We start from the raw sequence: 18,205 nt of genomic DNA, 5'->3' as shown, positions 1-18,205 counted from the left end.
TACACTAAATCCATTTTATGTTCAGGAAACCAGTTTGAGATGGTTGCACTTTGATCACAAAGGGGATGCACATGGTTAGCCGCAATACTCAGGCAGGCTGTGGTGTATAAATGCACAAAGTCAGCATGGACCTCCACGTGTATGAAGAAAATATCCCACACACCACTACTCAGCAGCAGCCTGAACCATAGAAACAAGGTGGGGTGGATCTATGCTTTCTTGTTTTTTTACACCAGATTCAGACCCTACCATCTGTAGCTTCAGATCTTAGCTGCCAGGTGTGGCACTTGGTGTGGTCATCTGCCGTAGAGGTGCTCTTCTGCATACCACTTGAATTTGAAAGCAAATTGTCATCTTTGTAACTCAAATTATGATGGGTTATTTGTTTTACTGTTGCCTTAAAATCAGCTGGAAGCCATCTAGCCATTCTCCTCTGACTTCTGTCATCAACAAGATGATTTATCCCAGAAAACTGCTGCTCACTGGATATTTTCTCTTTTTCAGCTCTTTCTCTGTAAACCCAAGAGACGGCTCTGTGGGAAAATCCCAGAAGATCAGCAGTTTCTGAAATATTCAGACCAGCACATCTGGCACCAACAACTACGTCGCATTTAAAAGTCACTTAAATCACCTTTCTTCTCCACTCTGATTCTCACTTTGAATTTCAGCAGGTCGTATTGTCTATGTCTACGTGCTCAAGTGCACTGAGCTGCTGCCGTGCGATTGGCTAATTAGATATTTGAGCAAGCAGCACTACCTAACAAAGTGATGGGTGAGTGTGTGGTCACAGCCACAAGCAGTATATTATAATATGGTGACATCATGAGTCCCATAAACACAGTCCCTGTTTGTTTTGAATGCTATTGTTTCATATTTTGATCCACCAGACGTTTATATTGTTATTTGTAATTGTCGGCTTGGCCTAAAGTCCTCAAATATGTAAATATAGAGTTTCCGATAATTAAAAAAATAAAAAAATAAGTAACATATGAACTTCCCTTTGGCTGCCAAAACCTCAAATACAGGTTCAAACCTGATTGTAAGCCTTGAAGGCAAAATCAGTACTCCATTATCATAGTCATTATCTGCGATGGCACATTAGTCATCTTTGTATTCCTGTTCTTTCATCCTTCAAAAAACACATTTCAAAGTGACAAACATCCATTTTGCAAACTGCCGAGTGAAAATGCATGACTTTTTTTTATTTTTTTTGAGTGTGCATAGTCTTAAAAGATGCTAAATCCCACTTTGAAAATTAAATGGTTTCGCTCTGAAGCACCAGAGAATGATATGCAGCCGAGTAGCCTGTGGGGAGTTACTGCGCGGAAACACACGTTCTGCATTCGACAGAGACAATTGATCAAAACAGACTAATTAATGTATGTGTTTTACATATATTCATTTCCGTATCAAATATTAATGAAAATAAACGTATTTGTTTTACAAATGAGCACAAGGCTATCAAATATTTCAGACACACTTCATTAAAGATACAGAGCCGAGAGCGAACATGCATTTTTAAAGGGCCGCGATTCACAATGGCGTACTCTCCAGAGCTGCCTGCTCAGTAGTGTGGCCTAGATTGGGCAGAGTGCTCCGAGACATCAAGGTCTTCTCACGGAAGGACCTAAGCCTTTTGGCATTTTTCTCTTGCACTTTTTGAAGCTATCATAAAAGTAGTGACTGGGCTTTTGATGTCCAGTTTAAAGCAATTCAATTCAGCTTCCATCAATGAGTTCGCTATAGGCTACTTTCTTCTACACGCGAGCATAATGTGGACCGTGAAGCAACAGTTGCTTCTTTATTAGATTCACTTTGGTCAAATTAATTGCAACAGCCCTGCCTTTCGCCGAGGTTAGAATATTCTCCTTTTACTTTAAGTCTTTACACACCTCTCAGATTAACCCGGCGCAATTCAGCAGCACAGCAATGAAATCCGCAATCCCCAAGATGACACTGACTTTACTCAGCACTCATTTAACAACTTCAACAAAAGCCCACTTACAAACTTCACGAAGGAACAGAAATGTTTGAAATATGGCAGCCAAGTATGAAACGGATTGAATAAAGTAAACTCATACAGACAAGGCTGTTAGAGTTCCAACTCTTTCCCATTGCTGTTTCATACAACAAGAAACAGATAACAACAACAACAACAAAAAAGAAAATATGGAGGCAATGGCAGATGATGTAGAAAAAACAGATGAATGTGCTTTATGCTTAACATAGACCTTAAAGTGAGGGCCGTAACAACCCTCAGTCCAGATGTTGGCGCTCACACAAGTCCATTTGGCCAGCACATGATAAACAGAAGCAAACACAAGCAGAAATACAGATTTTTTTTTTTTAAATAAACCAAGACCAGACAACAGAAAGCTGCAAAGTTTTGTTTATTTAAATTTTCCCGAAAGACACGTCATTCATGCTGCAAGACATAAAACACCAAATGGACTCCTTACTCTGCTTTAAAAGCCCTTTAAACAGTGCTTTAAGAGCAATGCCCAAGGGCACTTTGGCATGAACATTAGAGCAGCCAGGAATTGAACCTCCAACCCTACGTCGGTTGGAGGTTAAACCCCGAAAGAAGTAGGGTGCCCTACTTTGTTCGGGGTTTTCTGTGGTGGCTTTCAGACTATGTGTGTATGGGTTGGGGTCAACTGCCAATTCTAATGTGAGTGCGAATGATTGTCTTTCTGTGTTAGTCCTACAATAGATTGGCGATCTATGACAGCCCTGCAAAAGCTATAGCAGGAAGTAGTAGTACAGTATTGTAGTTCAAAGAGGGAATTCACCTCTTCTGGTTCTATTTTCAGGCTTTGGACAGGCCAGGCTGTCATGGAGGACTTTGGTCAATAGCAGTTTTGTTTTTTTTTTTTTAACCCGATCAGGTATAGAGGTAGTATAAAAAGCACAAGAAGAAAAATAATCCATACAAGGACTAAAACAGGGTGATGGAATGGGTTAGGCTGTGAGACTGGGGTTTTAATCCCTCCCCTCAGTGTTTCAAGGATCTCATAGGCACATGTAACATGCCCGATCTCCTTTGGTGGAAAAGGGACGCAGTACAACAAAGAGGGGGGCAGGGGCTTTCTTTTTTCAAATTCTGGTCTACTGCTTTAGCGTAACCAGTTCATATTTCCCCTGAATCATACAACAAGCAGAGAAATGTACATACCTGCTGGCGTTTGTTTGTTTTTTTTAAAAAAGGAAAAAATATTCCAAGTTGGAGAAATAATAAAATGAGGGGTTGGTATAGGTGTTTTCCAACATCCTGCAGGGTTCATCAAAGTCATGCTGTTACAAAATAGTTGAAGGTAACAATCAACAAATTACATAAAACCAAGCAGCTAAATGAAATGCAATCGCTGCTGATTAATTACTATAACACCCGTTTTGTTTTAGCCTTTCTTTTTGCTCCTGAGCCATTTTCAAATGCGTGTGAAAATCAAGAGTGATTTTAAGTCTCACATTTACCCAAACTAAATAGTTTAATCAATCAATCGTAATCAGATTTACATAAAAACTTAACTCATTTGTTTGCCTCACAGCAGCTCGATCTTTGCCTCAGATCCAGAGGCACTGTGGGGTTTGGTATCTCTACGTGGCCACCTGTCAGCTTGATGCTGTTTAAAGCTTTCAGCACTCCGTGTTATCCATAGCAACAAACACTGCGACGTCATTCGGTACTTCGTGTCAAGAGTGTGAAAGGGTGAGGTGTTTTTGAGCAGTGAAGTGAGGCTGGTGTTTTGTATCAATTACCCTCATACAGAGTGCACTTTGAGAAAATAACATCTGATCTAAACTTACCCAGATTTCAAAGAACAAGGCTCGAAGTATCATCATCTTCTTCATTGGTGGATCTTTGGCTTTCTGATAATCAGAATGTTGATATCAGGCCTCTGGGTGGCCCATGCCAACTGTCCTCAGATTGTCTTTGTGGCTGTTTGAGCACAAAGCATTTGGAGCTTTATTGCACATTCTCACTGGTCCACTCCAGTTTCTGATCAGCCTGTGAAACTAACCTTTAGGGTATTTTAAGACAAGTGGCCCCAAATTGTGATGATGGTGTGATGATGTCAGACTCAGACAAAACTACATGAGTGTTTCTGGTGCTGAGGAAGAAGCACAGGGCAACAGGATTGTGCCTTTGTACCCAGCAATGACGACATTCTGAGTCATTTATCAAGTGGTTGCAACCTTTTTCCTTGTGTGTAACAATCAGCCTCTTGCACGACATTTTCCTGTGCTCTTATCATAGATTTGGAAGTAAATGACGTCCATATTATTCAAAGCAAGCTATGCACGGAACAAGGAACTGGCAATACAGTCTAATTATCTTGCTGTAGGCAGTCGCAATAACTGACATACTCCATTGATGTCAGTGTCAGCAGAACATCAATGTCAGATCACTTCATTATTCCAATTTCCTCACAGAGTACTCTTAATAAGTGTTTAAATATAAACAGAATCATGTTTGCAGAGAGAACTATTATGTATGCGGTGAGGAAAAACACATTATACAGGAAATGATTATAACATTAGCAAGTAAACCAGCTTCAGTGACTTATCATGGTGACAGATGAGTTTCCTCTTGGTAACTATCTTGGGTAACGTGCGATGTAGAGGAGATGGCGTGTGAAAAAGTTGTTAATAACTTCTTTAATACAGTAACAAGGAACGCTTTCAGGATGATGGAGAGGGGGAAGCAGCTCTGACCATGTCTGGTCTAATAAAACAGGCAAGTTGAGCAGGTGCAGGCTCAGCAACTTTTTCATATTAGCACCGATTAGAATGTCTGAATTCAGCTGCTTTGCCAACACTAGATATTCATTTTTCATTCATATTTTTAAACCTCCCTGAAGATAGCTGTTGACAGTTAACCGTGTCACACATTGCTCAAGCCTTTTAAATTCAGCTGATTTTTGTTTTATATATATTTTTTTTTCACACGCCATCTCCTCTACAGAGAGATGTGTGCTTATTATTATATATTTTTATTATTATTATTATTTTTAATCAAGATGTAGGTGTGTGCTTTTGAGCTTATGGATAACCACTACAAACATGTGACTTAGCGAATATGATGATGGACAGTAAGTATGATATTAAGGATTCAAAATGAGCTCAAGCTTCAGCGTGTAATAGTTCTATGAATCCATTTAACACTGATGGGGAACATTTTTCTCCAGAATAATCGTTTTTACTTTTGTCTTTTGCTTAGTTTTCCCAGTAATACAGTTTTATGTGTACTGAGGTGTTTTCATTGTGTTTAGTGCTCTTTCTTCTAAGGAATGGAAACTTCCAGCACTCGCCGTTTTTAGGTAATAGTAAAGGATTTTTGGCAACATGCCCATGTAGAGTGCAGACAGGCACAAGTCTGTTTTAAGTCGTGTTTTAATCTCCAATTTGTGTTGTTGCAAAAGTAAAAAGGAGGAAGAGACGCATTGCAACTACCAATGAACTGTCATCGCTCTCAGCGTGAGTGGAACGACTTCACTGCTCACGCCGTGACACCGTTTCAGCAGCAGAGGGGGCACTTTCAATTGTTTGAGGTATTGGCAGGAGTCGTGATTACCACTTGAGATTGTGAGTCATCGCTCGGTACCTCGGTGTCCTGTGCTTTCCACGTGGTGCTGACTCACTCTCAGATGGGGAAAGGACACGGGGGAGTTCCTTTGACAGACATGTCTAATGAGAACATACTGTCTCGGAAGCACTGATTGCGTTGATCACTAAGTGCAAGGTGAGAGCCGGCGTTGTTGTTCAGTTTAAAAAACAAAAAACAAAAACAAAGGGAGGGGGGCAAAGATGACATTTTGCTTTAAACATCTGAATTTTCCAAATAAAATGTAATTTTTTACCACATGACTAAACCAATACCCACATATGAAAAAATATGGAGAATGTGTGGGTAGGCAAAGTGTGGATCAAAGCCATTCTAAAAGAAAGTCTCACCTCAGCACCTATGTTTGTAACACCTCTGGGAACTTGTCATTTTAAGTGAAAACATAAAAATACACGTACAGAATCACCAATCAGAGAAAAGACAAAGAAAAAAAGCTTTTAAAAAGCTTTCCGCAGCCCTGGGAGAACTTCCACCACCTCTACTGTTACAGAATTGTTCCATGGATTTCAATTCAGGATCCTTGGAATGTGATGCGTCTCATATATGCCTCTGGAAGTACTGACTCATCCTGGATGGCACTGTCTGACATTACATTTCAAACCCACTGACTGTTATGTGTTGATTTTAAATGCACACCATCTTCATACCAGAACTTTTAACAATGACTGGCACAGGAAGTAGGAAGTTTTGGTTTAGATATCCTGTGATATCCAAGTGTGTCATACTTTAGCATAATGAAGCAGGTATTTCACAAAGCATGGGTAAGGAATCAAATCGGGGGTTTGTCGGGACTGCAGCTGGACCCTTCCCCTGATATCAGCCAGATACACAGGAAGACCAGAAACACTGCAGCCTTGCAAACCCAACAAGACAACCGCACAATCCAACAGGATGTACAACCCCTCCCCCTGAACTTTATTCTAAGCCGTCAAACACAAGGCCTGGGGGCCAGAACTGGTCCTGCTAAATCTCTAATTCAGCCACTGAATGGTTTTGAAAAACCTTTTCCCGCATACATTTTCCAGCTTTTCCTACTTCTAAAGAACAAAGTAATTTACTAATAAAGAAATTAAGATTTCTTTTTAAATGCATATTATATAAAGACATCTCAGGGATTGTGTAGGTGAAATGTCTTTACACTGACTTCCCATTTAAGCTCCAAGTACGTTGCATGTGGCCCAGGAAATGAAATTAGACTTCACTGCTCCAAACAAAGGAAACCATGCATTCCCATAGTTTCCTTTTAGATGGATCTCTTACAAGCTCCTCTGGTTGAAGTGAACTTTTAGGACAGCGGCATTTAGGCAGGGACTTCTTATCTGCCACAAGCACCATACGAAACACCCATTTCACTACACATCACGCCCGTGCCCACTCAGACTGTGACAACCTCGGGGGGTGGGGGGGTGGGAAGGAGACAAGTTTGCTTTTTATTTGAATTTATTTATCTTTAAAGAACAAATATGAATTGGGGATGTTTTCAAAATGGGTACAATGATAAAAAACTGACCACTTTCATTCTTCTCCAGCTTGACTTTCAGATTGAATCTTAGGCTCTGTGTAAGAGTTTAAATACGCATACCTGTAAAAAGTCCTATTGTAGCCCCAGAAGGGAGAGAGAATGAAATTACAAGTACCTGTTGTAGTTACATTTTTGTTTTTTTGTTGTATTTTTTTTTTTGTTTTTTATTTTTTAAAACGGCCTGGATGATAATCTGAAGTTTGTGTGTATGTGTGCGTAGGACACTCAGCAGGGTTTGGCGGACATTTCTGAGGTGGACTGATTATTGCACTCCAACAAGATTTAAAAAAAAAAAAAAAAAAAAAAAAAAAAAAGAGAGAGAAGAAGAAAAAAGACATGGCTCTCAAACAGATAAAACTAAAACTATTGGATGACAAAGTGTCCTTGCCCCTGCCAAACTCTTAACTGCCACACATATCTTGTGAATAAATATTACAGACATATTCAAACTCAGTGACCCCCTAAACTGAAAGTGACATTAAAGCAAGTGAAGGGTAAGAAGAAAAAAAACATTACTGCATTTTTCAGGTGAACCTTTGAGTTTTGTGCAAAAAAAGACACAGTCACAATGTGTATTTTAAAAAAGAAAAAAAAAAAAAAAAAAAAAAAAAGTATGTCGTTCTGGCCCAATTATAAAATATCAATAGTGGAAATCAAAATGAGAATATATAATTTCATCACCACATTTGTGTAAAAATAAACATTCACAAAAAATGGAAACTGTTATCCCATGATTAAAACTGGAACAAAAAAAAAAAAAAAAAAGTAAAATAAAAACCCCATAAGAGACAGGATGGACTCAAGTTGAAAAATTCTGGCCCGTGGTTGAACAGTATAAACCGGGTGGCGGGCCTATCTGTGTGCTTTAACCTTCCATTCATTGGTTCGGCTGGTGGATCCCCAGATCTGGACTCATTCATTTGATCACTCGCTTCCTTCTCAATTAACCATGACTCAGTGTTAACAAATCATCACAATAATTACTGATAGCACTCTCCGTGTTTTGTTTTGTTTTTTCTTTTTAAATCTCTCCCGTTATCGGAAGATTCCCCACTAGATGTGCACAAGAAAGACGCACTGACAGGCAGCCTACTGAACGCAGCAGATGCTATCCTTGCACCGCAGACGCATTTTGGGTCTGTATTTCTCGAGGTAAAGAAGCTGTTTGGAGTTGAAGGCTCCACGTCTCTTCCTGTGAAAACCAGAAAAGAAGGAGAGGCTCTTTAAATAACGTGACTACAAAGAATGCAGCACATTAAAACATGACGGTGATTACAGGAGTTATAAAAGATTGACAAGCATTTTCAAGCGAGTCAGAACTAGTACTTCTGAATTCCTAGAACTCCATCTTCTACTTTGGCGTAAGGGCTTAAAATGGGAATTTCTCAGTGACTCAAGTGTACTGTCATTGGTCTAGATGGGATCACATGATGTTTTGGTGCAGCACACTGCAACTGGCATATTTAAAGCAAACAACACACCTATGTAAACAGCATACATTAAAGAAGGACTGTCATTTACACAGCTAATGTCAAATAGCTCTTCAAAAAAAAACTAAAAAAAAAAAAGGATAAAACAAAACATGCTAGCATTTCCTTTCAACTGCTTGGGCCATCCAAACACAAAAAGTAATTAAGATTAAGCAGGATTACAGGAAAAACCGCCAAGTGAATTGTTATAGTTACTGGATGCCATCTTTGGGCACAGAGCAGCACATGCTGGTAATGTGGGTGAAAGGCACATATTAATCAGGCATTTCAGTCCACCTCACTTGCCAGGTTATCTAAATTAAAACAGCATAAAAATAGGTCCCTTTTAACTCTGATTATCATGAGTCCATAGCTCTGTTCACAGCATCCTTCAACTTTTTGTTGATAGCCCAAATGTTGCTATGCTGTCAACCAACTCACTAATACAGTGCATTAGCTTTCCAACCAGGGAAGGAAAAACAAAAAAGTTCTGAAAGCACCTTCCTCCCAAAAGGACCTTTGATATCACCTAGCAGAAAAAAAAAAAAAGTTCCATGACTCTAAATCCCTCCAACTTAAATGCATTTAATCATTTCTTATGTTTTATGGAGGTCTGAGTTTTCAGTATCAGCACACCTTGTGTCTGATTTACACTGCAAGTCTCTTAAAAAGGCAATAATCTTTGATAAGACTTGGCCTCCTTTTATGGTTCTAGTACAAAAGCAAAGAGTATACTTACTGTCTTATGAACTGCACAGCATCCTCATACTTCATCCCACACTCAATGAGGGCTAAGGCCACCAAGACTGGAGCTCTGTGAGGTGAAGAAATCCAGTGGACCACCAGTTCAAGCAGACAGAGCATCCAAGGAAGAAAGAAGGAGAAGAGAAGATTAAATGCCAAGAGTCACATGGTTCCACAGTAATACGGCGGTGAAGGAATGAGAAAGGGGCGTTTAAACCTGAAAAAGAGGCCTGGGAACTCAACAGGGGTGCACAAGTTCACTGTTGCCCTGCTGGGGCACTGTGCTCACACCCTGAGCCTCAAACACAAAACTAACTGATGAGTTACAGTAAAAGGCTTCTCCTTTCTCACAACAGGAGATGGGGTGAGAAAAGACAAACATAAACACTTTCCAGACCACTCGGCAGGTTAGAGCTCAGTGCTGACAGCAGTTGTTTTAGTGGCTTTTTTCTCACATACAATTCAAGACAGACAGAATGTGAGAATGTTGTGTGGACTGTGTTAAAAGGCGGCACATAACTGCTGCCTCCTACACTGAAGGCTTAAGTGTTAGCCTGTTTAAAGCAGATCACACTGCAAGGCAGAAAACTCATATGACTGCAGTAAACAAAGTACAGGAAAGAAGGAGAGGAGACGCAGTCAGAAAATGCCAGTCTAACCAATATTGGGAATTAGAAAGTCTCTGGAATGCCACAGCAATGCAAAACGCTAGAAGCCATTGAGAGCAGATTGGCTAACTCTGCACTTGTGGTCAGGAAAGACATTTTCACACAAACACCCCCCATGTCATGTGCTTATGCCTTATTTGTTTTCACACTTTGTTTTGTTATTCAGCATAACTTGTTTGCAATTCACTGTCACACTGGTTTCTGACTAAGAAGTGTGCATATTTTCGTCTCCGGAAGATCATAACTAGATAGAATGTATTCGAAAGCTAGCGCTCACCCCCCCCCGAACCAATGCCCGGCTGTTGTAACTAATGATAGTGCTCAGTAAAAAGACAATCAGCTGCTTAAATGATCTCTAGCAGGAGGAGAAAAAGGAGACAATCATTTGAGTTACTAAATGAATCACTAATGAGTATTGAGGATTCAATTCTGGAGGTGGGGGTGAGAGGCAAGACCAGCCAATGCTGTGTGATCAATAATGAAGAAACAACAAGTGAATGCTTTCTCTGACCACATCTCTCTGGAGCTACTGTTAATACCGCAGCAATAAAATGGTCCCTGGTCACACTAACCAGATTACTAACAGGGCGGGAAAAAACAAAAGGATGAGATACTGGGTCAAATGGGCTGCGTTACACAAGGGACAGGCTGTGTTGCTGCCTTGGAAATGGCACATCTAACTTTGAGAACAGATGTCTCAGTTATCTCTGCCGCCACTTTGATATGGACCCAAATAACCACCTTCTAACCCTCTAACTTAAAACATACCACTACATTTCTCATTTATTGCACGCAGGACTGTTATTTGGGCACGTAAGAAAAAAGGGTTTTGGTGAAAAGGAGGCCAACTGTACACCATACATACCGTCCGAGGCCTGCCACACAGTGTACGGCAATGCAGCAGCCGGGTTGCTCTCGAAATTTGGTGTTGAGCAACTTGAGCCAGTTATCCACGATCTGGGTGGGAGGAGGGGCACCATCATCAAAAGGCCAGTCCTAAAGCAGAAAACATCAATCGTCATCAAATAACTTAGTTGAACAGCACAAACATCCAGTAAGAGACTGCCGCAAAAATGTATGTCAACACTTACCAAGACCTGTATCCCCTCTTTCTCTACTGGAGCCTTATCATAGGTGGCATCACAAACTCTAACCAGAGTGTTCACCTCAAATTTTTTCAGTTCCTGGCAGAAAACATGAAAGGGTGCATTTGAGACAGAGCCCTGGGAATCTGATAAACAGCAATAACACAAACGTAAGCATACCTCGGTGAACTTGTTAAGTGTGGCGTTGGTGGGGTTGTGGGTGATGAGGAACCTCATGCGCTCGTAGACAATCTCAACTGCAGCGGGGCGGTTCATGTTGGCGAGACGGCTTTAAAAAAAACAATTACAATACAAAACTCTTACAAAACAAAAGCGACTTTTGGCTCAGAAGTCAGCAAAAAAAAAAGAAAAAAAAAGAAAGAAAGAAAGAAAAGAAAACCCTCAAAAAAAAAATTGCTAGGAAACGTATGTTTTCATGTAGGGTAGAATAAATAAAAATGACAACACGTGGAGGGGGGTCGCTCAGGAGGACAACAGGTATTCACTATGGGATGATGTACACAGAATGATAACACAAAAGAAAAGGAAAAAAACAAACAAACAAACTAGTCCACAGTACTTTGGGATTTTAAAAATAAAATAAAAAATACAAAAAATACAAAACCAAAAAAGTTAATAACAAAAAATAATAACACAGAAGAAGATGAGGAGACTATCCAGGAGTCATCCAATCAGTTTACCCCATTCAGGAGAGCTGTTTGTGATTGGCTGTTCAAGAAGAAAGTAGAAAGCAAAGGTTTTTCGTATCGGTTGGGACAGGGCAGAGCAATCAGGCCAAGGGCTACGCAATATCCCAGAGGGCCTTTGGGAAAAGTCAGCAGCTCCTAGCGCACTGGCAGTCAGGGGGGTTTCTGGGTAGCGTAGTCCCTCGGGGGGCGGCCGATTCACTTCTCCACAGAGGTGAGGTGCTGTGCCTGGCAGAACTCTCCGCTCACACACGCCATATAGGTACGGCTCAAGTCAACACAGAAACCCTGTGAAGAGAACACAGAAAGGGAGACTTAAATGTAACGAAATCGCACACAAACAGCACCCATTTATTTCAAACAGATAACAAGTGTCTGCACAAGCAGGAGGCCACCGATTCAGGTCGTTACAGAAGATGATACTTGTTAAATTTGCACATCTGCAGCTGATTAATGGTAATAACCACAATACATTTTGCATATCATGATTATATTTGACTATTAGTCTGGAGATTAAATATACCACATATGTTGACTTTTGAGCACTGGGTGGACAACAGTACAGATTAAAGGAGCCTTTAATAAACCAGATATAAATCTGGAATTTCAGTTTATACAAGATTATTTTTCCTCCCCATCAAAAAGGCTTTCTATAATAACTAGGGATATATGACTACATTAAACAAGTGATTTTAATTAACAACAAACTAAAAAGGTCAAAGTTAAACATCTTCAAACATTGTTAAATGTTTTACGGAAACCACCAAAACTGCTGATCACATTCTTCAGTGCCTCCAACAGCATTTTAAAAGCTGCTGAAATGTGTGGCACTTTGCAGCCTTGCACAACACTGTTCACACACACAATGTCAGATTAGTTCACCAAGTGTGGTTAAGTGAACTGTGCTAGCATCAGCATGCCTCTTTCCTTGCAGGTTAGCTGCCACACACTTCTGCTGAAGTTGGGCTATGCCAGATTAAACTACATACAACAATTTAGATCAAAATAACACGCCAGTGTACTAGTTTGTGCGTCTGTTCTTCCACATTACTCATTTACAAATCCCAATAGCAGAGTCACAGGTGGCAGGTGACTACCCAGCAGCCCAGACTCATACATACAAACCATTAGTTAATCCAACAAGTATTTCTGAATCTAACCAACAACACCTCCACCATTACTGAAGTGTCTAGCCAACAAGCTCACTTCCCTAGTAATTAAAGGCAAACATTTCAGTCTTGATTAACTGAAACATGATCTGCGGTCTGCTTGTAGTTGTTGTCAGTGTTTTCACTTCTCAAATATCAGCTTCTGGAATTTGCAACATAAAGGTTGTTCCATGCTGTAGAGGTTTACACATTCACAGAAGCAAAAGATCCTATTTTTGATTCCAGGGGTGGACAAATCCCCTGGGGCTGCATCAGGAAGGTCACCTGGTGCTAAAAACTCAAACATGTGAAGCTACTTGCTGGGACGACCCCCTGTGAATAACAAAGCAGCTAAAGGTAGCTTTAAAAGAACTAAAGCACAACGACAGTGTATAGATACTCAAAAATCCCCATCATGACCGTTTCTACCTTCCAGCCAGTTAATCCTGCAGTGAAATGAACGTACCTTTGGATTACATCACTGTCAATTCACCACCCGTCACCAAAATGGAAAACTAATAATATTCACAGCATGGAGTGCAGACACTTCATAACAGTGTCTTTCAGAACAGGTAATGTCTGGCCTGTAACTGGCCACGGAGCAGCTGAACTGTGCCAAGTCCTTGACAGTCTAAATCCAGCCGCCACAAACTGGCTGGAACAGTCTCAGAGCAATATGGGAGAGAGGTGGGGAGGTAGCATTTAAAAACAAAACAAAAACGGCAAGAGCTGACTATCTCAACACCTACCACAAACCAGAGTGAGTGAGTGAGTGAGTGAGTGAGTGTCTGCGCGTGCGTGCATGCGTTAGCTAAAGAAAAAAAAAAAAGAGAAAAAAAAAGGCTCGGACTTTAGCACCATGTCACAGGCAGCAGTCACAAGGTGCGGATTAACGGGTGGGCAAAGCTTCAAACAGCCCCAGCATTTCAATCCCATGCTCCCCTTTTATAAAAACTTATTTTGAATGAAACAAGACTCTGTACTCTCAGCTTCTTTATATAATACATTCAAATATTAAATAAATTGAGTGACAGCTTTTTCCATCTTTAGCCTGTCTCAAGTCAACCAGCCTGATATGTACTATCAACCACACCGCCACTACACAAGAAGTGTGTCAACCCATGGAACAGCTGCAATGGCACTCAAAGCAGCCTTGACTTTGTTTGCGCCTGTGTGTTGGTGTGTGATGGCCAAGATCATCTGTGATGCCTTTAATTACCACCACTGAGCCCGACAGAAAAGAGTGTGGCATGGCTACAATCTGACAACTGAAGCCTGGACAAAAGTCGAGCAGGCTTCTAAGGGTTTTTTTTCCTTTTTCTCCCCCCCCCCATCAGCTCCTAATCCTCCAGAAATGAAAAGGACAGATAAGTGGAGAGACGGGGCAGCTAGCATGTGCTTTTCACCTGTGAAACCTGACTGAAAAGGAGGAGAGCAGACTAAGAGACTGGAAAAAAGGAAAAAAAAGAAATAAAAAAAACTCCATCAAAGAACAAAAGAACCAGACACGCACACAAATACACACCAAGGACACCACAATGACAGCTTATGCTAAAAGGATGAAAAGCAACTGGATTGTGGATAGCTGCTCAGATGGACCAAGTGACTTCATACAGTCTGTGTTCCAAATGCTGCCACAAGAAGGGTTACAGGTGTGCGTGTGTGTGTGGGGGGGGGCAGATGGGAAACCCCATTTTAGAATTAACACAAGTGTACGCGAACTAAAGCACCTCAGGGCCAGGTGCAGAACATGAGGTGTGGCTAAGCAGTAAGTATTACGCTAAATGCACTCTCAGTCGAGCTAAATTCAGGCGCTTCATGTTTTTGCTGCAATCCCTTCTCACCGTACTCACTACCTAGAGCTGTAATGATTACATAATTCACTTGTTGATTGACAGAAATCTATTACGTTTCTGCTATTCTGTTTGTACGTTTCTATTTGATTTAGATTCTATTTGTGCCGTACGGTCAATAGTACACACAGGCAGCTTTGTTTGTGCAGATAAGACCAGTGCATGTGCTTTTTAAATGAATTATTAAGTGATCATTCATAAGTTCTTCCTCTGTGAATATTTTATTAACAAAGCACTTTGTGATCAATAAACAACAACAACAACAACAACAACAACACAATGAGCAGCGCAAGGTGAATTCCAACGTCATCGTTATAGGGGATGTCAGCACAGGAAGCAATTCCAGGCCCGAGACCACAGAAAGTCTCTGACATAAGGTACATAAAGCAAAAAAAATAAATAAATAAATAAATAAATGAAAAAAGAAAGAAAAGGAAAAAAAAGTGAAAAAAGGCAAGGGTCCCATATTTAATCTTCTAAACTTTGAGGTGAAAACAAATGACAGCAAACGCGCAAACTTTCAACTCAAACCCAATAGCCATACCTGGCTATTTGTCACCTATTCATAAGTTGCCTTACATAACAGAAGATAAACAGGAAAGTCGGAAAGATGAAGAAAAGTTTTGGCCACCAGTTCTGACTAAGCCTTTCAGAGGAAGTAAGCAAACTGTGGTAACACTGGGCCTGCCCAGCTGCTGCCCAGTCTGCCATCACAACATTGTCGGGAATGCATGCAAATTACTGTTGAAATTTGCAAACTGGTTCTGCAGTTATGCACTGCTTAGATCAAGGAAGACAGAAGAAAAAAAATGCACAGAGATACACACCAAATGTGTTTGTACAAGCCAAGTATGTTTAACCACACAGGAAACGAGCAGCCGTCGACAGAAAAACCTTCAAACTGTAGACCGAAAGCGTGTTAACGATCTCTCTAGTCACTTCGACATGAATGGCTGGTATAACTTAATGGAAATGTTGTAAGAATGCTAGGACAAACTACTAATTAAAAAACAGGCTAAAAATGTTTAGCCTGTATTTTGCTAAATACAGGCTAAACATTTTCTGCAGCTGCTCTGCCACAAAACAGTGCAGCATACACAATTTCACAAAATAGATATATGTAATAAAAATAGAAAAAGAAAGTTCTAGAAGGTGAAGACAGCCTGAAATCATCAGAGCTCATGATGCTAAGCTTTTCCTGTCTGGTTAACCCCAATTTTATTTACAAATACAAACTTAACCAATACCATTTTGTTTGTATAAATTGGCAGCAAATGAAGCAAATAAAATTTCATTGCCATTTTTAAACCAGACCAAAACATCTACTAAATGTGAGAACCACATTCAAAATCATCAACGAACATTACTTTTTAAAAATTGTATTTAACTAAGATTGCAAAAATTACTAAATTATCTAAATGTGAGATTATTTTATGGAATACTAGAAACAGTATTATAAAGAACTTGGGCTTACAGCTGGCATTTTGCACATGCGTGTCCATGTATAAACATATATTCTAAATTGGGAGAAAGGTCACTGAGTAAAGGCAGAGGCCCACACAATGGCTCAGAGAAAGCTCCCTTGGTGCCCTGTTCAACATCACGTGTTCACTGTTGGAACAGGGCTGTTCCAGAAACAGGGGAAAAGGACTGAGGCTGGATGGGAAGAACTTCCCAAATTGATTGGTCCTCACCAGAACCCTCTTAAGAGTAACTAAGGCAAAGCAACGGTAGACAGCGAGTAAGACTGTGAGGACGAGAGAGCGAGGAGTTCAAGTATTAGCTGATAAGGACTGCAGTATCTCAGAACAGAAAAGGACACACAAACCTAAACAGGTGATAAAAATGGCAAAAGAATGGGAACCAGGGTGTGGGTATCCTGCAGCTGCTAACTCATTTTCTTTTTTTCTGCTTGATTCATCAAACTGTCTGGTGAAATACGAAGTCAAGTCAGACATAAAACAAACTAAATGAATATGGCATTATCCTGTAGTGCAAGATAAGTGGTAACTAAGCTCAGAATATCAACAATAAAACGCTGCAGGTGGCAGCTGTGAAGTTATCACAGCTTAAGTGCATGAAGAGTAAAGTGCTACAGTGGGAGTGCTAATTAAAAGGCTTTCGCCATGTTAAGGATTTTACTGCAACAAGACTCCATAACTGCAAAGCTAAAGCTGTGAGAAGCTCTTGTTGGCACTTGATAGCTATCAGGTGGGCCGTCTCCATGACTCTCCCACCAGGACTACTATACACACACGCACACACAAACACACGCACGCTGTTCACATAGTGTAGCTAGCCACAAGCTTAGGAGTGGGTGAGGCGGGCTGCTCTAAAATTAGAAAGACAAATACATCAACACACAGAAGTGAGACATGGAATACCAAATGACGAAACAGACTTTTTATACAAAATGTCTGAGTACATCCTCCCCCCATGGTGAAAAATATTAGTTTTACATGCATCCCAGTCTGGTGGTTTGAGGTTAGCTTAGGCTCTCCGTCTTTTACTGACGCTTTGTCTGGAGCCAGACTGGGCATGACCAGACTGTACTGCCTTGAAGCAGCTTGAGGCCTAATTTTTGCCATGAGATCCAAGTCGAAAAGTACAGGAGCACACCTGTCATGTGAGGAGGAAAGGGTGAGAGGGCAGGCTGGAGGAAACCATGTTCACTGACATGACAGCAACATGCAATGATAATGAAAAAAAAAGCTCTGATACACTCACCTACATGCTTGCTGCACCCACCTCATTCTTAGAATGCCTTCACAAATAATACCGACACTTTGTATTGACAGCAAAGTACTAAATTCTCCCTTTACCTCTCTGATATGACGGGCACTGATGTGAAACTCGAGAAGATTGAGAAGCACTGACAGCTGCAAACAAACGTAGAGAAACCACGAACCAGGAGGAGCACAACCGGAGCCAAGTATCATAGAGACCTGCCTTCATTCCTGTGGCCTTCATGAGAGCCAAATAAAAGATAACTAATATACTTGGAAATGTCAAAGAGGACAGAGACAAAGAAATAGTACCACGAAGAAAGCCAGCAAGATGTCATTTGAAGAGACATCCTGTAAGGACATAACAAGAGATTAGCAAGATTAGAACAAGAGGGGAAAAGAGCAAAAAGAGTACAGAAGAGAAACAAAAAGGCAATGGGTAAAAACTAGCTGAGATAAATCAGAGGATCAGCCAATGGTCCAGCTGGTTCCTAGTAGTGACATCAATACAACCGATAGGCTGGGTGGGTGTATGTCACCTCAAACTGGAGCAGCCCTAACAGTGTTCATACCAAAAACCCAAGATGAAGAAGAAAGCACTACACTCACTACAGCACTACTGTTACTGTAAGCCAGTGCTAAGAAGGAAAGGAAGAA

The 18,205-nt window shown here is 40.6% G+C and overlaps 1 protein-coding gene across 1 annotated transcript in view; it reads right to left on the bottom strand.

The window, feature by feature from the left end:
• Positions 1-7,048: 7,048 nt before the first annotated feature.
• Positions 7,049-18,205, bottom strand: part of ptp4a2b (protein tyrosine phosphatase 4A2b) — a 22,241-nt gene continuing 11,084 nt past the window's right edge. The window contains exons 2-7 of the mRNA XM_014329608.2: positions 11,816-12,109; positions 11,295-11,403; positions 11,121-11,213; positions 10,895-11,025; positions 9,357-9,431; positions 7,049-8,340 (exon numbers count right to left, since the gene is read on the bottom strand). Coding sequence (XP_014185094.1) covers positions 8,238-8,340; positions 9,357-9,431; positions 10,895-11,025; positions 11,121-11,213; positions 11,295-11,403; positions 11,816-11,820 — 516 coding nt within the window. The 5' untranslated portion in view covers positions 11,821-12,109 and the 3' untranslated portion in view covers positions 7,049-8,237. The remainder of the gene's footprint in view (positions 8,341-9,356; positions 9,432-10,894; positions 11,026-11,120; positions 11,214-11,294; positions 11,404-11,815; positions 12,110-18,205) is intronic.

Source organism: Haplochromis burtoni, unplaced genomic scaffold (genome assembly GCF_018398535.1).
Source record: "Haplochromis burtoni strain Fernald_Lab_line unplaced genomic scaffold, NCSU_Asbu1 Contig_506, whole genome shotgun sequence".
NCBI classification, from domain to species: Eukaryota; Metazoa; Chordata; class Actinopteri; order Cichliformes; family Cichlidae; genus Haplochromis; species Haplochromis burtoni.
Note: the sequence above shows the minus strand (reverse complement) of the source record. Positions and strands in the feature narration are given on the sequence as shown.